Source organism: Nerophis ophidion, linkage group LG22 (assembly GCF_033978795.1).
Source record: "Nerophis ophidion isolate RoL-2023_Sa linkage group LG22, RoL_Noph_v1.0, whole genome shotgun sequence".
NCBI classification, from domain to species: domain Eukaryota; kingdom Metazoa; phylum Chordata; class Actinopteri; order Syngnathiformes; family Syngnathidae; genus Nerophis; species Nerophis ophidion.
In genome coordinates, this window is record NC_084632.1 from 32479286 (window position 1) to 32502483 (window position 23198).

The 23198-nt window shown below is 39.9% G+C and overlaps 1 protein-coding gene and 1 long non-coding RNA gene across 2 annotated transcripts in view; one reads left to right on the top strand and one right to left on the bottom strand.

Moving 5' to 3' along the window:
* LOC133540787 (uncharacterized) overlaps positions 1-19932 on the top strand; it is a 90423-nt gene extending 70491 nt beyond the window's left edge. The window contains exon 8 of the long non-coding RNA XR_009803725.1: positions 19558-19932. This is a non-coding gene — a long non-coding RNA (uncharacterized LOC133540787). The remainder of the gene's footprint in view (positions 1-19557) is intronic.
* lurap1 (leucine rich adaptor protein 1) overlaps positions 1-20125 on the bottom strand; it is a 31406-nt gene extending 11281 nt beyond the window's left edge. The window contains exon 1 of the mRNA XM_061883715.1: positions 19522-20125. Coding sequence (XP_061739699.1) covers positions 19522-19749 — 228 coding nt within the window. The 5' untranslated portion in view covers positions 19750-20125. The remainder of the gene's footprint in view (positions 1-19521) is intronic.
* Between the last annotated feature and the right edge of the window lie 3073 nt (positions 20126-23198).

A 23198-nucleotide genomic window follows, 5' to 3' on the forward strand; every position in this document is an offset into this window, starting at 1 on the left:
GCACCACACTGTGAACCCACACCAAAAAAGAATGACCAACACATTTCGGGAGAACATCCGCACCGTAACACAACGTAAACAACCGAACAAATACCCATAACCCCTTGTAGCACTAACTCTTCCGGGACGCTACAATATACACGCCCCAACCCCGCCCACCTCAACTTCCTCATGCTCTCTCAGGGAGAGCATGTCCCAAATTGCAAGCTGTTGTTTTGAGGCATGTTTAAAAAAAAAAAAAAAAAATGCACTTTGTGACTTCAATAATAAATATGACTGTTCCATGTTGGCATTTTTTTCCAGAACTTGAGTTGATTTAATTTGGAAAACCTTGTTACATTGTTTAATGCATCCAGCGGGGCATCACAACAAAATTAGGCATAATAATGTGTTAATTCCACAACTATATATATCGGTATCGGTTGATATCGGAATCGGTAATTAAGAGTTGGACAATATCGGAATATTGGCAAAAAAAGCTTTTATTGGACATTTCCAACGTTCCTCAGAGAGAGCCATCTGCCTCAGGGATTATCGGCCGTGCTTGTGGGGGTGCTTTTGTGTCAGCGTCCTGTTGGCCATGGTCTGATGACCTCCTGGTGCAGAGGACTCCTGTGATAGTGTTTACTCACATGTCTCCTCTGTACTCATTTCTTTTTTCTCCAAGATGGCGCTGCTGTAGTGGCTGCTGTAGGCAGGAGCTCTGTGCTCTTGTATCATCCTTTTGTGTTTCCCTCTTGTTTTCATGTGTTATTATATTTTTTTGCCTTTTGGTCCGGGACCCTTTGGGACTGTGTGACAAGGGGTGCCACTTTCGTGACCTCTGTGGTGCTTTTTTTGTGGACGTCTGGATCTGCCTCCCGGGAGCCTTTTGGCCATGGAGACCAGCTGCTGGGTCTCTGCCACACCGGAGTCGCTTTGGAGGGACTGGAGGAGATGCGGATGAGGGGACAGGGCTGCGGAGCTGGCACTGAGCGCCGGGACAGAGAGGCTTCACGGTGTCTTGGCTGGGTGAGCAGGTGTCGGACACCTCAGTCTCCTTGGACGTATCCTCGCTCATCCATGCGGACTGGACACTGGCCGGGAGTGGAGTCGGCTGTCCTGGTTGCTTTGTTGGGTCTGCTCCTGTCTCTGGCCATGCTCCCTCCACCCCAGCGGACGATGGCGTGGAACACCGCAGAGGCCACCACAGTGGATATGTTTCTTTTACTTTTTATTCATAGCTGTATGAGTGTCTGGTTGTATCTGCTGCTTTAATGTCTTTAATGTCCTCTGTGTTCTTTGATGTTTGATGTTTCCCTCTTACACACATGTAAGAGGAATGTGTACTATGGCTATGAGTTGTTGTTTTTTTCCCTTGGCCTCAGTCTGCACCCCCTCTCCAGGGCCCAGGCTAAGACCGATTTTTTTATTTTATTTTAATCTTCTATTTTTTTCTCCCCCCCCTTGTTTACCTGTATCTCATCTTTTTTTGTAAGGGGCGCTGGAAGCCGGCAGACCCGTCAGCGATCCTGTTCTGTCTCCCTGTAATGTTTGTCTGATCTTGAATGGGATTGTGCTGAAAATTGTAATTTTCCTGAAGGAACTCTCCTGACGGAATAAATAAAGTACTATCTATCTATCTGTGTGTGTTTTTGGTATCTGTATCCGTGCGTACGTATGTGATAATAAGGGTCACTGGAGTATTGTTTTAACTTTGTAAAGCACTTTGCCTTGCATTTCTTTTATGTATGAAAAGCACTTTATAAATAATTTTGATTGATTGATAAGCATACTGAATTCAGTACCACAAACACAGTGGACACCCGACATTTGGTTTTGGTCTTATTTCTTCTGTCAGATGTACATATTTGGGACTAAAACACAAATGGTGCAGAGGAGGACGCTGGTTCTCAGGAGGACAAACGAAAGAATGTCAGAATAAAAGTAAGGCGTATCCTCCTTCTCATGCTATATATGACACACAGACTCTATACTGTGATTAATCCAAGGAGTGCCACCACAATGCTCAGCTTCGTGGTGTTTGTCACGCTGACACGAGAGGCGGGTTTGAGGTTTGAGGTTGTATGCTGGAAGAGAATGGGGGCCTAATGAGAGTGGCAGTAAAAGCTCTTCGGGCCATGTCAGCAAAACAAAGCATTGTGCTCCTCACTTTCTTGGCTTACTCAGCTGAGCATACGCACTTCATTCATTGATTTGTTTGCACTCAGTGTTTTCATTTTCGCTGGAGAAGTTGATTGTTTACTTGTGTGTGAAAATATGTCAAGTTGAGCCATGAATACTTGAGGTTCGGCATACGCACACGGACATATTTTTGGAAATGCTAGGTCCAAAAAAAAAAAAAAAAAAGAATAGTTGTGGTCCTTACCACTGAAAAACAAAAACCCATTCTTAATTCGACAACACTTTTTGGGAAGGAGGGGGATAAAATATCTATTGGAAGACATATTTTCGTTGTACATTTCAATTAATTTTATTCAATATAATTAGTAATTGTGAAAAATATAAACACGTTAATGTATATACAGTACGTTCTGTTAGACCATTAATTGTATGGTTGGTGGGGGCGTGGCCAACATGACATTAATGTGCATAATCTGCTATGATGCATATATTTAAAAAGGCTAAAAAATGTATACACACATTTAAAAGACAATATGTGTTACAAAAGTCAGATAATATTGGACTGCCAATATTATTGGCCAATAAATGCTTTAAAGGCCTACTGAAATGAGATTATCTTATTTAAACGGGGATAGCAGGTCCATTCTATGTGTCATACTTGATCATTTCGCGATATTGCCATCTTTTTGCTGAAAGGATTTAGTAGAGAACATCGACGATAAAGTTCGCAACTTTTGGTCGCTAAAAAAAAAGCCATGCCTTTACCCGGAAGTCGCAGATGATGACGTCACCGGTGTGAGGGCTCCTCACATCCTCAAATTGTTTATAATGGGAGCCTCCAGCAGCAAAAGCTATTCGGACCGAGAAAGCAACAATTTCCCCATTAATTTGAGCGAGGATGAACGATTTGTGGATGAGGAAATTTAGAGTGAAGGACTAGGAAAAAAAATTTAAAAAAAAAAAGGCGATTGCATTGTGAGCGATACAGATGTTTTTAGACACATTTACTAGGATAATTCTGGGAAATCCCTTATCTTTCTATTGTGTTGCTAGTGTTTAAGTGAGTTACATAGTACCTGATAGTCGGAGGGGTGTGTCCACGGGTGTGTTGACGCCAGTCTCTTAGAGAAGTCACGAAGCTGCATCTCCCGTAAGAGGTGACTTTTAACCACAATTTTCACACCGAAACCTGCCGGTTGACAAGTGGTCGGGAACCATGTTCGCTTGACCGCTATTATCCATAGTAAAGCTTCACCTCCGGGAATTTTAAACAAGGAAACACTGTGTGTTTGTGTGGCTAAAGGCTAAAGCTTCCCACCTCCATCTTTTTACTTTGACTTCTCCACTATTAATTGAACAAATTGCAAAAGATTCAGCAACACAGATGTCCAAATTCTGTGTAATTGCGCGATGAAAAGAGACGACTTTTAGCCGCAAGTGGTGCTGGGCTAATATGTCCCATTCAACCAATAACGTCACAAACACATGTCATCATACACGTCATCATTCCGCGACGTTTTCAACAGGAAACTCTGCGGGAAATTTAAAATTGTAATTTAGTAAACTAAACCGGCCGTATTGGCATGTGTTGCAATGTTAATATTTCATCATTGACATATAAACTATCAGACTGCGTGGTCGGTAGTAGTGGGTTTCAGTAGGCCTTTAAAATGTAATGGGTTTGTTTGGTGTGGGTTCACACTGTGAACTCACACCAAACAAGAATGACAGACACATTTTGGGAGAACATCCGCACCGTAACAAAACAGAACAAATACCCAGAAGCCCTTGCAGCACTAACTCTTCCGGGACGCAATAAACTCCCCCTGCAACCCCCCCACCTCAACCCCGCCCCGCCAAACCCGTCCACCTCAACCTACTCATGCTCTCTCAGGGAGAGCAAGTCTCAAATTCCAAGCTGCTGTTTTAATGCATGTGAAAAAAAATAATGCACTTTGTGACTTCAATAATAAATATGTCAGTGTCATGTTGGCATTTTTTTCCATAACGTGAGTTTATTTATTTTGGAAAACCTTGTTACATTGATTAATGCATCCAGCAGGGCATCACAAGAAAATTAGGAATAATAATGTGTTAATTCCATGACTGTATATATCGGTATCGGTTGACATCAGAATCGATAATTAAGAGTTGGACAATATCGGATATCAGCAAAAAAAACATTATCAGACATCTCTAGTTTTAATTATTATTGATATATATTTTCTCATTTAGTTCTGCTGTATTTTTTAAAATTGTTTCTGCTTAATGTACATTGTTCTTTGACAGTTTTTCAACTTTCTAGAGACTTCAACGCTTTTAGTGACTTTTTCTTTATCAAAAACAACTAGCAACAAATCTAGCTCATTTTTCTGATGTTATTGGAGACTGTTCTCCTGTTTAGAGACTCTTTACTTCTGTCGCTCAATGTCTGCGACAAACAGCAAGAGACATCACACTTGCTTTGCGCCGCTGCTCCAACTGTGGTTTCTCTTCTTGAAAGAGGACCATTTTCCTCTTAATTAGTTTACTTTGCAGACCGCTGTCCGCGGGTATATCTCTGATATATTAAAGTATGTCTATCCCTCCGCTCCAGACAATTGTGCGTCTTGGTTACGTCATCACAACAGCGGTGCTGTTTTGGTGATCAAAGTCTTTTTGATGCATCACTATAACGTTATATACTATAATGACTTGCCGGTGTTAATGTTTATGTTCATGTGTTATTGATGTCAATTGCTTCTATGGCTGTGAATACACTGTGCCTGAAAGGGGATTGGCAGAAAATGAAGAAGTGTGATTGGGAGCGAAGCATGGAGACGGATGAGTGTGCTTGGGAGGTGATATTAGTTCGATTTGTGGCGGGTGTTATTATAAGATTGTCAATAAAAGTTAAAAATGGTGTCGTCAGAGTTTGTGTGACTAAAATACATTATATTACTTAAATTTATTTTCATAGAAAAAAAACCCCTCATTTTTAAGGTGTGGCGGCTTTTATTTTGCCGTGGTGGGCCTCATTGATCAATTACATTTAAAGGAAAAACCTTGAATGGTAACATAAGTTAGCCGATGGTGTTTTTGTCCTATTTGTTGGTTTGAGAAATGTACCAGTAAGCAAATTGCAAACAGCCGCTTTCATTGTTTGATTGTTCCATATCTATTTACTGTACGTACATGCTAGAATTAAACACAATTCACATCTATATATTTTGCGGAATGAAGCAGTTAAAACAGTGAAGCAGCTTGCAAACGCTACACAAATAAAGTATGGAATGCCCCAAAGCCCCCTGATGGATTTGTAGTTTTCCTTGGAACACTTGCTGTAACTTTCCCGAGTTACACTCATGGCAAAAGAAGTTGTGGCTTGAATGGATTTTCAAACTCGCTTGGGTTTCTTTCCTTGGATTCCTCCAAAGAAAAGACAAGCTGAGATGATTTTATTAGACAATGCTTCAAATACAATGATTTTCACATCCATCCCTCTTAAAGGTTAAAGATGAGAACTGCAGCTCTTTTTTAATTATTATCAGCAAACAGTCGCCTTTAAAATGACCACAGACACGTCATAATGCCACTGAACTCAAACTTGCGGCTTAAAAATCAAAACCAGGCAGCTGAGAGATGCTATAAATCTGTGCTGAGAAAAGCAAACTGTAAAAAGCATGTGACAGTTAATAAATGAAAAACACACTGTGTAATTCACACCACAAACCGGGAAACTGCACCGAAATCAGGCCAGAAGTATTTAATAAGTGTCAAAAACTGCCTCTCGATGTCACATAGCTCCTCCTAGACTGCTGACTCACTGCTCGCTGCAACACGGCGACAAGCGCTCAATAATACTGCAACAGCATGCCGCCCACCCCCATCTCATTGCGCACGGACCCCCCTCTCATGTCCCAAAGTGCATTTCACCTTGCCAGGCTAACACAGGCAGACGTTTGGCATTCTCGCCGCCACCCCGACATAAGATGGACTACCATCTCCTTAACAACCGCCAATGCTCCATCTGCTTGCATAAATGACTCATCCCAACCTTTTATCTATTTTTAAAATCAACAAACACCATTGTAACGCCGAACTAAATATATCAGTCTTCAAGTCACACATCGAAATGCATCAAAACACTAAAAGAAAATAAACCCACGGTAGTAAAACTTGAGGATGGGAAGCATAGTAATTTGGTTTAATTTATTGCCAATGCTTATACAGAGACAGATGGCAGACTAGTTCATTGATAGTGATTACAAGCAGATATGCATATAACATCACATTGACACTTGGCTGTGTGCGGGCTAGAAGAGTATATTGCAAGTGACAGTAGGGACGTGGGATAAGACCCCTGCAGGCATTTCACCTTCAGTGTGACTCCTGCAGAGCTTCTTGCAGGAATGAACCGCTCACATCATTACTAAAGTTCTTCTGTGTTTGTATTAGTCATTTCATTCCAATTGTGTCAATTAATAGATCATTTTCAGACAGTAACATTGTGTTTTCTTTCATGCGTAACACTCACTGAACATACATATTTTAGCACCAGTATATGTTGTGTGATTTTTGTTTCTGTAAATACAGTGGGGCAAAAAAAATTTTAGTCAGCCACCGATTGTGCAAGTTCTCCCACTTAAAATGATGACAGAGGTCTGCAATGTTCATCATAGGCACACTTCAACTGTGAGAGACAGAATGTGAAAAAAAAATCGAGGAATTCACATTGTAGGAATTTTAAAGAATTTATTTGTAAATTATGGTGGAAAATAAGTATTTGGTCAACCATTCAAAGCTCTCACTGATTGAAGCAGGTTTTGGCTCAAAATCTCACGATACATGGCCCCATTCATTCTTTCCTGAACACGGATCAATCGTCCTGTCCCCTTAGCATAAAAACAGCCCCAAATCATGATGTTTCCACCCCCATGCGTCACAGTAGGTGTGGTGTTCTTGGGATGCAACTCAGTATTCTTCTTCCTCCAAACACGAAGAGTTGAGTTTATACCAAAATTGATGCATGGATGATACAGCAGAGGATTGGGAGAATGTCATGTGGTCAGATTAACCCAAAATAGAACTTTTTGGTATAAACTCAACTCGTCGTGTTTGGAGGAAGAAGAATACTGAGTGAACACCACACCTACTGTGAAGCATGGGGGTGGAAACATCATGCTTTCGGGCTGTTTTTATGCTAAGGAGGCAGGAGGATTGATCCGTGTTAAGGAAAGAATGAATGGGGCCATGTATCGTGAGATTTTGAGCCAAAACTTCCTTCCATCAGTGAGAGCTTTGAATGGTTGACCAAATACTTATTTTACACCATAATTTACAAATAATTTCTTTAGAATTCCTACAATGTGAATTCCTAGATTTTTTTCCCCCATTCTGTCTCTCACAGTTGAAGTGTACCTATGATGAAAATTACAGACCTCAGTCATCATTTTAAGTGGGAGAACTTGCACAATCGGTGGCTGACTAAATACTTTTTTGCCCCACTGTATATGGCTTTTAAAAAAATTCTACTTCATTACCTGCCAATTGCTCCCTTCATACAGTGCAGGCCAAAAGTTTGGACACACCTTCTCCTCGTCAATCCCTTATTTTTCATTTTCATTACTTTTTTCATTGTAGATTGTCAGTGAAGGAATCAAAACTATAAATAAACACATGTGGAGTTATGTACTTAACAAAAAAGGTGAAATAACTGAAAACATGTTATATATTCTAGCTTCTTCAAAATAGCCATGCTTTGCACCGATTACTACTTTGCACACTCTTGGCATTCTGTCAATGAGCTTCAAGCACACCTGTGAAGTGAAAACCATTTCAGCTGATTACCTCTTGAAGCTCACCGAGAGAATGCAAAGAGTGTGCAAAGCAGTAATCAGATCCAAGGGTGGCTATTTTGAAGAAACTAGAATATAAAACATTTTTTCAGTTATTTCACCTTATATTGTTAAGTACATAACTCCACGTGTGTTCATTCATAGTTTTGATGCCTTCAGTGACAATCTACAAAGTAAGCAGTCATGAAAATAAAGAAAACTCATTGAATGAGAAGGTGTCCAAACTTTTGGCCTGTACTGTATATCTGATATTATATTTTATTTACCTGGGGATAGGTTGATTGGCAACACTATATTGGCCCTAGTGTGTGAATGTTGTCTATCTGTGTTGGCCCTGTGATGAGGTGGCGACTTGTCTTGGGTATACCTCGCCTTCCGCCCGAATGGATAGGCTCCAGAACCCCCGCGACCCAGGGAGGGACAAAGCGGTAAAAAATGGATAGATGAATGGATAAATAATTCCATCTTTGCGGAAATTACTACGGTCAGGCCCGGGACTAATTAATAATCGATAAATACTGTAATAGATGTAATGAAAGTACAATTGACAAAATGATAAATAGTTAATGTCAACTAAGCGGTGAGAGAAAATGCACTACAAGACACACGGAAAAAAAATTGTACCCGCAGTAATTGAGCTCGATTTCAGAATGATGTACTGTACAACAAATGTCTGATAGTGTACGTCGCGCAACATTTTAGTCTGTACAGAGTTTCTCGCCGGAGCCTTAATCAAACAATGTGATGGTTGTGGTAGACAGTATGAGATTAAAGTACATCTTTTTTATGTTATATACTCCGAAGGCAGCGTGATTGTGTCTTTAAAATACAGCATTACAACAGAAGGCAGTATCATAGCGCTGTAATACAGACTCCCAAATTTCAGTGCCCCTCCCAAAAATCTCCCGGGGCTACCATTCTCCCGAATTTCTCCCGATTCCCACCCAGACAAGAACATTGGGGGTGTGCCTTAAAGACACTGCCTTTAGCGTCCTCTCTCACCTGAAAAGGAGACTGTTATATATGTCTCTGTTAGCCATACGTTTATCTATAACCCATAAAGTAGGGAGGCACGGAGTTATTTCTCAGCGTATGTTTATTCCAGCCGGTATGTTTACACACTGACACACAACATCCGGATTCCCATCATGCATTGCTTCAAAACTAGGGCAAGTAGTAATGTCCAAAAACATAACAGAGATGAAGCGGGAAAACAAAGAAGAGACACGGCGACGACGAGTAAGAAAAAGTACACTTACAAGTTCCAAAATGATTGGAAAAAAATAATTTCAGTACATCCAGGACAGCTCGAAGGGGAAGGGGTATGCGGCCTGCAAATTTTGTAGATCAGACTTCTCCATTGAACATGGTGACCGAACGGATATACTCAATCATGAACGGCTTAAATATATATATATATATATATATATATATATATATATATATATATATATATATATATATATATATATATATATATATATATATATATATATATATATATATATATATATGTACCGATCCGTTGTGGTAAAGAAGGAGCTGAGCCGGAAGGCAAAGCTCTCAATTTACCGGTCGATCTACGTTCCCATCCTCACCTATGGTCATGAGCTTTGGGTCATGACCGAAAGGATAAGATCACGGGTACAAGCGGCCGAAATGAGTTTCCTCCGCCGTGTGGCGGGGCTCTCCCTTAGAGATAGGGTGAGAAGCTCTGCCATCCAGGAGGAACTCAAAGTAAAGCCACTGCTCCTTCACATCGAGAGGAGCCAGATGAGGTGGTTCGGGCATCTGGTCAGGATGCCACCCGAACGCCTCCCTAGGGAGGTGTTTAGGGCACGTCCAACCGGTAGGAGGCCACGGGGAAGACCCAGGACACGTTGGGAAGACTATGTCTCCCGGCTGGCCTGGGAACGCCTCGGGATCCCCCGGGAAGAGCTAGACGAAGTGGCTGGGGAGAGGGAAGTCTGGGTTTCCCTGCTTAGGCTGTTGCCCCCACGACCCGACCTCGGATAAGCGGAAGATGGTGGATGGATGGATATATATATATATATATATATATATATATATATATATATATATATATATATACTACTATTTTTCCTCGATTTGAACACTGCGGCTCATAGAACAGTGCAGCTAATTTATGTATTTTTCTTCACTAACGGCCGGAATATTTTGCATGTTTCAAAAAGTTTTCATAGAAGCTCGACAGAGAAACTGAGCAGGTGTGTTATTGTTTGTGCTATATTGCCATTTCTGGACGGGTTCGCTCACTGCAATTGCTGCAGGTTAAAAATGTGCTTTTTGTTTGGTTCCTTTCAACTGGAAGTGTTCATCCATAGCGTTGATGCTCTTCATTCATCCCTTCAAGCAACTTTTATAAGTTTTGCAATATAACTGAAACTATTGCGATGAGTTGGCGACTTGTCCAGGGTGTACACCGCCTTCCGCCCGATTGTAGCTGAGATAGGCGCCAGCGCCCCCCGCGACCCCGAAAGGGAATAAGCGGTAGGAAATGGATGGATGGATGGATTCATACTTACTAACTCATCCCATGTGCGATGTCTGCAGGCGTGTTTTTATGCATATTTGTACGTGTTATCGTAATGTAATCAAGCTAGCGTTTTTAGAATTAGCGGATATGCTAACACGCTTACGAGTGTCTTTGTTAGTATTATTAACTTACAATTGCATTCCTTTTTGTATTGTTACAGTTTTGTAAATTTACCCAAAGCATCACCGTGGAGTTAGAGTCTGACTGGAGAGCTAGCCTTTAAAGCTAGTGGGTCCATGATGAAGAGTACTGTTTTGTTTGATCATCCGTTTTACTGCCAAACAATTAAGGTATGTGAATAAATAATTACCAAATCTTTCGTACCGGTATAAAGTATATCTGCGGCCGTTTGTCCCTCTTTTAAACATAATTGCAAAGCTTAACACGCCAACAGCTGTGCTCGGTTCCAACACACATAATACCACAGCAACACAACACTTCCTCGTTACGCACCAGTCTCCATCACGGAGAGAGAGGTGCATTCACAAACCTCGGAATTCTGACCATCACTATTAGGTAGTGATGATTTTTGTACATTCTCTGTGTTCTTTATTACTGCTGGTTTTGCTGTGATAATTAAGACATTTTCTCTTATGGATTTAATGCATGTTGTTTAAAACATGTTACTTAGTTATTTTATTTATACAGTATTTTTGAAATATCCATATTAATATTCAATGCACACAATGTGATATATTTATGCAAAAGATACCGATCCCTATTAAACTACACAATTCTTAATAAGAACTGCTGGCATTTATAATGAAGGTTTTACAATTATAATAGAGATTACCTAGAGCAGTGATTCTTAAACTGTCGTAATTATGCAGGCTCCAAAGAAGCACTTGCTTAAAGTACAGTGTTTTATTTTCCTATATTCAAACAGTGTTACTGTTCAAACTGTGTGTAATGTTACAGTGGCCAAAAATATTAAAATATAATTGTCAAATTATATATAATTGCCTTCTCAGTGGCCTAGTGGTTAGAGTGTCCGCCCTGAGATCGGTAGGTTGGGAGTTCAAACCCCGGCCGAGTCATACCGAAGACAATAAAAAAAATGGGACCCATTACCTCCCTACTTGACACACAGCATCAAGGGTTGGAATTGGGGGTTAAATCATCATAAATGATTCCCGGGCGTGGCACCGCTGCTGCCTACTGCTCCCCTCACCTCCCAGGGGGTGATCAAGGAGATGGGTAAAATGCGGAGGACAAATTTCACCACACCTAGTGTGTGTGTGACAATCATTGGTACTTTAACTTAAATAAAACCTCTCCCTTGTTTTTTAATGATTACTTAGGCCGACTACGCTACTGTATTTTAATGTTGGTCATTAATGGTGGTACTTGGAGTGCAAAGTGTTTTCTTAAGTGGTACTCGGTGAAAACAGTTTGACAACCACTGATCGAGAGAATGTCACTTTGTTGTCATCACTTGTCTTCCATGTGTGCATATTCCTATTTGGATTCTTCTGTTTTCATATCGTTTTGTAAACCCTTATCTAACCGAGCTGCTGCAGTCTTTTTCTCATATGTCTTGACTATGATGATAATTCTTAGGGTGGTTAAAACTAAAACTGGGTGCATTTTGTTTGTTGTCTTTGATTGATTGATTGTTTGAAACTTATTAGTAGATTGCACAGTACAATACATATTACATACAATCCACTCCTAAATGGTAACACCCGAATAAGTTTTTCAACTTGTTTAAGTTGGGGTCCACGTTAATGTAGTCGATGTTGTCGATGTAGTAAAACGGTCAAGGGACCCTGAGCCGGAGCTTGGAACACCACTGCAATACGGGATCCTAATTGGACGTTGTTTTTGTGTTTTGACTGTGTAAATTATATGTTTTGGAGCAACTCTATCAAGCAGACAGCTGTCTTTGTTTTTGGGAGAGTCTTTGTTTATGGTATAAAGCAAGCTCTGTGTCACAACCACACACTGGGTTCATGCCTGGCTGAAAAGAAATGAGCAAACAAAATGGTCATCATTGCGTCACACAGTATATCGATCGATATCAATGTTTTGCGTTGTATTTTTGTCTTATATGCAATCAGGCAATTACAGTTTTACAAATCATCTTGTAGTTTCACTGGGGTCCTACAAATAGCTTCATGTTACATTCAGATTTGACCTATGGAGGCACCGTGTATTTACTCTACACTTTATCAAACAATGCACAATACAAACCATCGAGTTGGTGTTCATTATTCCACTATACCAGGGGTCGGCAACCCAAAATGTTGAAAGAGCCATATTAGACCAAAAATACAAAAACAAATCAGTCTGGAGCCGCAAAAAAAAAAAAAAAAGCCATATTATATACAGATAGTGTGTCATGAGATATAAATTGAGTTATGAGTACTTAAAGGAAACTAAATGAGCTCAAATATAGCTACAAATGAGGCATTATGATGTAATGTGTACATACAGCTAGCCTAAATAGCATGTTAGCATCGATTAGCTTGCAGTCATGCAGTGACCAAATATGTCTGATTAGCACTCCACACAACTCAATAACATCAACAAAACTCACCTTTTGTGCATTCATGCACAACGTTAAAAGTTTGGTGGACAAAATGAGACAAAAAAAGAATGAGCATAAAACACGTCTTAGAAAGTCGGAGAAAAGTTATACATGTAAACAAACTACGGTGAATTCAAGGACCGCCAAAATTAGTAGGACAAAACGGCGCTCGCCAAATACTCGAATCAGTGAAGCACGTTTAATATGAACATTGTGCTTTATAACAATTAGGGAGGTTTGGGTGATGTTTGACCTCCTACAGAAACCATATTAAAACATCTAAAAAAATGTTTCCTCATCCTTTCACATTTTTCATACATTTTTGAAAAAGCTTCAGAGAGCCACTAGGGCGGCGCTAAAGAATCGCATGCGCCTGGCCGACCCCCGCACTATACTAACAGCAAATGACTTGTTACAGTACTTATATTATGTACAGTAGGGGTATTCAAAGTGCAGTCTGGGGGCTATTTTTAATTGGCCCATGGCATATTGTAGATATTAAACAACAAAAAAGACAGCACAAAGAGCAAAAAGGCACTATTTAAAGAGAATACAGAAGAAATGTTGACACTAATAATACTAATATCACAGACATGTCTTTAACCTACTCAGTGACCTAGTGGTTAGAGTGTCTGCCCTGGTAGGTTGTGAGTTCAAACCCCGATCGAGTCATACCAAAGACGATAAAAATGGGACCCATGACCTCCCTGCTTGGCACTCAGAATCAAGGGTTGGAATTGGGGGTTAAATCACCAAAAATGACTCCCGGGCGCGGCCACCGTTGCTGCTCACTGCTCCCCTCACCTCCCTGATCAAGGGTGATAATTTCGCCACACCTAGTGTGTGTGTGAAAATCATTAGTACTTTAACTTTAAATGTAGTATGTATTAGGTTTGTTTGAGCACTGCTTTTGAGCATATTTTCATCAAAGACACATTGTATTGTTGTTATTTTAACTTTGTGTTATAGTAGTACCAAAGTAGTACCTGTTCATAACTTTTATGGACAGAATTTCTAGGCGTAGTCAAGGCGTTGAGGGGTTCTGGTTTGGTGGCCGCGGGATCAGGTCTCTGCTTTTTGCAGATGACGCGGTCCTGAAGGCTTCATCTGCCCGGGATCTTCAGCTCTCACTGGATTGGTTTGCAGCCGAGTGTGAAGAGACCGGAATGAGAATCAGCACCTCCAAGTCCGAGTCCATGGTTCTTGCCCGGCAAAGTGTGGAGTGCCACCTACGGGTTGGGGAGGAGACCCTGCCCCAAGTGGAGGAGTTCAAGTACCTAGATGTCTTGTTCACGAGTGAGGGAAGAGTGGATCGTGAGAACGACAGGCGGATTGGTGCCGCGTCTTCAGTAATGCGGACGTTGTACCGATCCGTTGAGGTGAAGAAGGAGCTGAGCCGGAAGGCAAAGCTCTCAATTTACCGGTCGATCTGGACAAAGTGAGTGGCTGGGGAGAGGGAAGTCTGGGCTTCCCTGCTTAGGCTGCTTCCCCCGCGACCCGACCTTGGATAAGCAGAAGAAGATGGATGGATAGTACCAACATGGACGCCTCTCTAGATATACAGATTACATGGGGGATCTCGTTTTGTGTAAAGAAGAGCATATAACATTTAAATCAATGGATGACAGGGCTTCACGGTGGCAGAGGGGTTAGTGCGTCTGCCTCACAATACGAAGTTCCTGCAGTCCTGGGTTCAAATCCAGGCTCGGGATCTTTCTGTGTGGAGTTTGCATGTTCTCCCCGTGAATGCGTGGGTTCCCTCCGGGTACTCCGGCTTCCTCCCACTTCCAAAGACATGCACCTGGGGATAGGTTGATTGGCAACACTAAATTGGCCCTAGTGTGTGAATGTGAGTGTGAATGTTGTCTGTCTATCTGTGTTGGCCCTGCGATGAGGTGGCGACTTGTCCAGGGTGTACCCTGCCTTCCCCCCGATTGTAGCTGAGATAGGCGCCAGCGCCCCCCGCAACCCCGAAAGGGAATAAGCGGTAGAAAATGGATGGATGGATGACAGGGCGTTTAAATATGTAATGATACCGCAAACATAGTCCGAGCCCTTTCCTGCTCCACCCCTGATAAAGAATATAATGGCATATTTTCCTGGTAATTCTCACTGTCCTCTGATCAGAATCAGAAATACTTTAATAATCCCAGAGGGGAAATTAAGATTTTCAGAACAATCCCATTCAAAAGCAGACAAACATTACAGGGAGACACAGGATCACTGACGGGTTTGCCAACTTCCGGCGCCCCTTACAAAAAAGGTGAGAAACAGGTAAATGCTGGAGGGGTGGGAAAAAAAAATATTCAGTTTACGCCTGGGCCCCTGGAGAGGGGGTCCAGACTGAGGCCAAGGGAGGGAAAAAAAACACATAGCCATAGCACACATAAGCATGTGTTTAAGAGGGAAACATCAAAGAACTAAAAAAAGGTCATTAAAAGAGCAGAGCTGATGCAACCAGCCACTTCCACACAGCCACCAAAGTAAAAAACACTAAAAAAATTATAAAATAAAATGATGTGGGCAGTAGTGGCACTTTACCTAGAGAATGGCACTTTGTTGTCATCACTTTTCCTCCATGTGTGCATATATTTATTTGGATTTTTCTGTTTTCATATGATTTATATTCACCAAAATGGCACCGCTGTAGTGGTTGCTGGTTGCAGGAGCTCTGTGCTCTCGTGGTTCATCCTTTGTCTTCTGGATGTTTTTTTCCTGGACGGGGTCCCTTTGGGAATGGGCAAAATGGGGAGGCAATTTTGTGACTTCTGCGCTGCTTTTTTAAGTGCTTTATTGTGAATTTTTGGATCTTGCCTTTGGGCAGCCATGGCCATGTTTGCTGCTGGCTCTCTGCCAGAACGGAGGAGATGCAGTGGAAGGGCTAGCGTTGAGCCTCGGGATGGATGAGCTTCATGGAGTTCTGGCTGAATGAGCATGTATCGGACACTTTGGTCTCCTTGGACGGGCAGCTGAGGACGTGTAGGACTCTCTTGGTTGCTTTGTTGGGTCTGTTCCTGTCTCTGGCCGTGCGCCCCCCCAACTCCAACAAAGAATGGAGGGAAGCACTGCAGTGGCGACCGTGGTATACAGTATGTGGGAGTTGAATTTGTGTTTTTGTTTTATTTTGTTGTTTGTCTAGGCATGATGCAGTCGTATGTGTTTAATTTGTATTACTTATTGCTATTGTTTTATTGTCGCTTTTGTAGCTGTATGTAGAAATTGCGCCGCTGAAGTGGCAGCTGGTTGCAACAGCTCTGTTCTCTTTCAATGTCTTTTATGTCCTTTGTGTTCTTAAATGTTTCCCTATGTTTTCTTCTTTTTTTTTAACCTTATTTTTTGTAGACTATTTGTATCTGCACTGCAACTCACTAATTTTCCCATTATGGGATAAATTAAGTCTATTTATCTGAAATGTATGTGTTAAACATACTTTCACCAGACAAGTTTGATACAGTTAATAATGAATGACATGGCGCTTGATGTGGAATTTTACCGCAAACCTATTCCTAGCCCCTTCCTGCTCTGCTACTGATACTCAAACCCTGATCTTAGTTGTGTCAAAACGTTTTGAAAATGTATTATTTGTATCACTTTATACAATAAAAAAAATGTTTGAACAAGTTATTTACCATGATTTTGTTTTAGCACAAAACATGCATTAAATTAAATTAAAGTTTGATTTAAAAAAAAAAAAAAAAAAAAAAAACTACAGAAACAATTGTTTCACATAAATGAAGTGTGAAATTTTTTTTCATTGAAGGCCCCAAATAAAATCCTGCTTGGGGCCCCAATTTAACCATGTCCAGCAGGGCTATTCAACTTCATAATGAACAGGACTGCAGTTCCAAGAGCCCAAGGGCTTAGCGGCCGAACATCGAAATGTTGATGTTTCTTCAGAAAGTGCCTCCGCAGAATATATTTCTTTGAAACTACTTAATTACAAAATAAACACATCGCCTTTCACACTGCACTGCAATTAATTAATTATTCTGCCCCTGTTAATAGTTTCCAGCGTGTGCGGCTAGTTAAAAGAACGTGAATGCCTCGCCGTTGCCTCCTGTGGGTGGCGGGAGTACTGCATAAATCAGTGGTTCTCAACCTTTTTTCAGTGATGAATGCCCTGTGAACATTTTTTCAATTCAAGTACCCCCTAATCAGAGCAAAGCATTTTTGGTTGAAAAAGAGATGAAGAAGTAAAATACAGCACTATGTCATCAGTTTATGATTTATTAAATTGTATAACGGTGCAAAATATTGCTAATTTGTATTGGTCTTTCTTGAACTATTTGGAAAAAAAGATGTAAAAATAACTAAAAACTTGTTGAAAAATAAACAAGTGATTCAATTATAAATAAAGATTTCTACACATAGAAGTAATCATCAACTTAAAGGCCTACTGAAATGAGATTTTCTTATTTAAACGGGGATAGCAGGTCCATTCTATGTGTCCTACTTGATCATTTCGCGATATTGCCATATTTTTGTTGAAAGGATTTAGTCGAGAACATCGACGATAAAGTTCACAACCTTTGGTCGCTAATAAAAAAGCCTTGCCTTTACCGGAAGTAGCAGACGATGTGCGCGTGACGTCACGGGTTGTAGGACTCCTCACATCCTCACATTGTTTATAATCATAGCCTCCAGCAGCAAGAGCTATTCGGACCGAGAAAGCGACAATTTCCCCATTAATTTGAGCGAGGATGAAAGATTCGTGGATGAGGAAATTTAGAGTGAAGGACTAGAAAAAAAAAAGGCAATTGCAGTGGGAGCGATTCAGATATTTTTAGACACATTTACTAGGATAATTCTGGGAAATCCCTTATCTGCCTATTGTGTTGCTAGTGTTTTAGTGAGTTAAACACTACCTGATTGTCGGAGGGGAGTGCCCACGGGTGTGTTGACGCCAGAGTCTCTGAGGGAAGTCACAAAGCTGCAGCAGGACAGAAGCTCCGCTGATCTCCGGTAAGACGCGACTTATTACCACAATTTTCTCACCGAGAATTGCCGGTTGACATCTAGTTGGGATCCATGTTGGCTTGACCGCTCTGATCCATAGTAAAGCTTCCCCTCTGGGAATTTTAAACAAGGAAACACCGTGTGTTTGTGTGGCTAAAGGCTAAAAGCTTCCCACCTCCATCTTTCTACTTTGACTTCTCCAATATTAATTGAACAAATTGCAAACGATTCAGCAACACAGATGTCCAAAATACTGTGTAATTGCGCGATGAAAAGAGACGACTTTTAGCCTTAAGTGGTGATGGGCTAATATGTCCCCTCCAACCAATAATGTCACAAACACGCTTCATCATTCCGCGACGTTTTCAACAGGAAACTATGCGGGAAATTTAAAATTGTAATTTAGTAAATTAAACCGTCCGTATTGGACTGCGTGGTCTGTAGTAGTGGGTTTCAGTAGGCCTTTAAAGCGCCCTCTTTGGGGATTGTAATAGAGATCCATCTGGATTCATGAACTTAATTCTAAACATTTCTTCACAAAAAAAGAAATCTTAAACATCAATATTTATGGAACATGTCCACAAAAAATCTAGCTGTCAACACTGAATATTGCATTGTTGTATTTCTTTTCACAGTTATCAATCAATCAATCAATGTTTACTTATATAGCCCTAAATCACTAGTGTCTCAAAGGGCTGCACAAACCACTACGACATCCTCGGTAGGCCCACATAAGGGCAAGGAAAACTCACACCCAGTGGGACGTCGGTGACAATGATGACTATGAGAACCTTGGAGAGGAGGAAAGCAATGGATGTCGAGCGGGTCTAACATGATACTGTGAAAGTTCAACATGATACTGTGAAAGTTCAATCCATAATGGATCCAACACAGTCGCGAGAGTCCAGTCCAAAGCGGATCCAACACAACAGCGAGAGTCCCGTTCACAGCGGAGCCAGCAGGAAACCATCCCAAGCGGAGGCGGATCAGCAGCGCAGAGATGTCCCCAGCCGATACACAGGCAAGCAGTACATGGCCACCGGATCGGACCGGACCCCCTCCACCAGTTTATGAACTTACATTCATATTTTGTTGAAGTATTATTCAATAAATATATTTATAAAGGATTTTTGAATGGTTGCTATTTTTACAATAGTTTTTGAAAATCTCACGTACCCCTTGGCATAACTTCAAGTACCCCCATTTGGGAACCACTGGCATAAATGATCAACCCTAATTTCAATGGTTTCATCGAGCCTATTTGGGCGATGTTCGGCGGGTCAAATGAAAACTTTGGCAGGCCGGATGTTGCCCGCGGGCCGCCAGTTGCATAGCACTGATGTACAGTATTAGCCGACACAGTACTGTACAGCCAGGGTATCCAAAATTGTATTTTTAAAGATCAAGGCTTTTTTTATGGGCCCGTTATATTATACAAATAAAATAAATGGACAAAAGGCACATAAACTACATGTTCAACTTTTCTATAATGTAACTTATTGTGTGTATACACTCACCATCTCACTCTTCAATATTCTAATCTTTTCATCCAGGTTCTTCCTCCCGTTCTCCTTGATGGTTTCGTGCCCGGCGGGGACCAGTTTGGCTTCGCCCCGGAAAGTGGACGCCTCCTCCCGCATCCACCTGAGCAAACCCTCGGGGGTCTTCCGGCCGATTTTCGCCTCTATGTCTCTCAGGTCCGGCGAGTTCTCACAAGCAGCGCCAGCTTCGTCCATCATGGTCATGGGCTGATAACAACACAGAAGGATTTTCCCCGGTGTTTTTTTATTTTTCTTCTAAAATGTTATTTATTCCTGGCGCCGTGACGTGTGTCGTCACATGGCAGCCCAGCTGAGGCGGACTGCACCAGCCCGGAAAAAAACAACAGTCAGCATCCAACAACGCAGCAAGATATAACGGAACAAGAACCGTGTGCTACGTGTCGGGTTGCTGAGTAAATGAAGTGAAGTGTGGCGGTATTAGTGCGTCTCCAGGCTCCGTCTGACTCCCAAGCAGGCCGAGGAGGAGAAGTGAACCCGGCTGCGTCGCCACTGCGAACATTCCACCTGCATGATGACAGCTCGCAGCCGCCGCAGAGGAGTAGAAAGTAGACTGTCCACATAGCGTATGACACCGCACAGCTTCCGGGACAGCATTTCAAAGTTAAACACCGAAAGGACGGCACGTAAAGGAACTACCAAAATAAAACACCCACAATCTACAAAGGGTGACAGAGTTGACGATACAGCGTTTACAAAAGATTTCAACAAATTGTTTGATCTGTTTGAAAATTACTCGTATTTGCCATACACTGCCAGTGAGTTTTGGTATTGGAAAAAAAATATTGATATTGTCAAATGTTGACTTGAAAAATAAATCACATTTTAAAAACAACAACAACTTTGTGTGTGTGTGTGTGTGTGTGTGTATATATACACACACACACACACACACATATATATATATATATATATATATATATATATATATATATATACATATTTATTTTTATATTGTTTTTATATTTATTAATTTTTTGTTTTTATTCAGTCATTGGTGGAGCATTATGTTTTTAACATGGATGTACAGCACTTTGGAAACGTTCTTGTTGCTATATATATATATATATATATATAATATATATATATATACATACGTATTTATATACATATAATGTATATATATATATATATGTGTGTTTATATATATGTATATATAAATGTGTATGTGTATATATGTATATATATGTATAAAAATGTGTAGATGTATATGTCTATATATATTTTTATAATATATATGTATCTATATTTATATGTGTATATATATATGTGTGTATATAAATGTATGTATGTATACATGTATATATACATGCATACATGTATATATACATGTATATATACATACATGTATATATACATACATACATTTATATACACACATATATATATACACATATAAATATAGATGTATACATGCATGTATACATGTATATATACATGTATACATGTATATATACATGTATATATACATGTATACATGTATATATACATGTATACATGTATATATACATGTATACATGCATGTATATATGTATATAATTGTATATATATGTAAAGTATTTGTGTGTGTATATATGTATGCATATATGTGTAAATATATGTATATATACATTTTTGTGTATATATATATATTTATACATATAATTTATGTGTGTATATATATATATATATATGCATGTGCATGTATATATACATACATATGTATATTATATATGTATATATAACATATATATATAATATCCATCCATCCATCCATTTTCTACCGCTTATTCCCTTTTGGGGTCGCGGGGGGCGCTGGCGCCTATCTCAGCTACAATCGGGCGGAAGGCGGGGTACACCCTGGACAAGTCGCCCCTCATATACATGTGTATATATATATGTGTGTATATAAATGTATGTATGTATACATGTATATATACATGTATACATGTATATATACATGTATACATGCATGTATATATGTATAAAATTGTATATATATGTAAAGTATTTGTGTGTGTATATATGTATGTATACATGTGTAAATATATGTATATATACATTTTTCTGTATATATATATTTATACATATAATTTATGTGTGTATATATATATATATATGCATGTGCATGTATATATATATATACATATGTATATTATATATGTATATATAACATATATATAATATCCATCCATCCATCCATTTACTACCGCTTATTCCCTTTTGGGGTCACGGGGGGCGCTGGCGCCTATCTCAGCTACAATCGGGCGGAAGGCGGGGTACACCCTGGACAAGTCGCCCCTCATCGCAGGGCCAACACAGATAGACAGACAACATTCACACTCACATTCACACACTAGGGCCAATTTAGTGTTGCCAATCAACCTATCCAAAATATAATATATATATATATATATGATATATATATATCTTATATAATATACATATGATGTATATAATATATATGATACATATCAATCAATCAATGTTTACTTATATATCCCTAAATCACTAGTGTCTCAAAGGGCTGCACAAACCTTGGAGAGGACGAAAGCAATGGATGTCGAGCGGGTCTAACATGATACTGTGAAAGTTCAATCCATAATGGATCCAACACAGCCGCGAGAGTCCCGTTCACAGCGGAGCCAGCAGGAAAACATCCCAAGCGGAGGCGGATCAGCAGCGCATAGATGTTCCCAGGCAATACACAGGCAAGCAGTACATGGCCACTGGATCGGACCGGACCCCCTCCACAAGGGAGAGTGGGACATAGGAGAAAAAGAAAAGAAACGGCAGATCAACTGGTCTAAAAAGGGAGTCTATTTAAAGGCTAGAGTATACAAATGTATATATCATATATATATATATATATATATATATATATATATATATATATATATATATATATATATATACTAGGGGTGTGGGAAAAAATCGATTTGAATTTGCATCGCGATTCCCACGTTGTGCAATTCAGAATCGATTCTCATTTTGAATTTATTATTTTTTTTTTTTAATCAATCCAACAAACTACTATACAGCAATACCATAACAATGCAATCCAATTCCAAAACCAAACCTGAACCAGCAACACTCAGAACTGCAATAAACAGAGCAATTGATAGGAGACACAAACGCGACACAGAACAAACCAAAAGTAGTGAAACAAAAATATTATCAACAATGGTATCAATATTAGTTATAATTTCAGCATAGCAGTGATAAAAATCCCTCCTTGAAATTATCATTAGACATTTATAAAAAAAACAATAGTGTCACAGTGGCTTACACTTGCATTGCATCGCATAAGCTTAACAACACACTGTGTCCAATGTTTTCACAAAGATAAAATAAGTTATATTTTTGGTTCGTTTAATAGTTAAAATAAATTTACATTATTGCCATTGACATTATCATTAGACAGTTATAAAAATGAAAAAGAACAATAGTCTCACAGTGGCTTACACTTGGATCACATCTCATAAGCTTGACAACACGCCGTGTCCAATATTTTCACAAAGATAAAATAAGTAATTTTTTGGTTCGTTTATCAGTTAAAACAAATTTATATTATTGCAATCAGTTGATAAAACATTGTCCTTTACAATTGTAATTTTTTTTTTGTTAATCTACTACTCTGCTAGCATGTCAGCAGA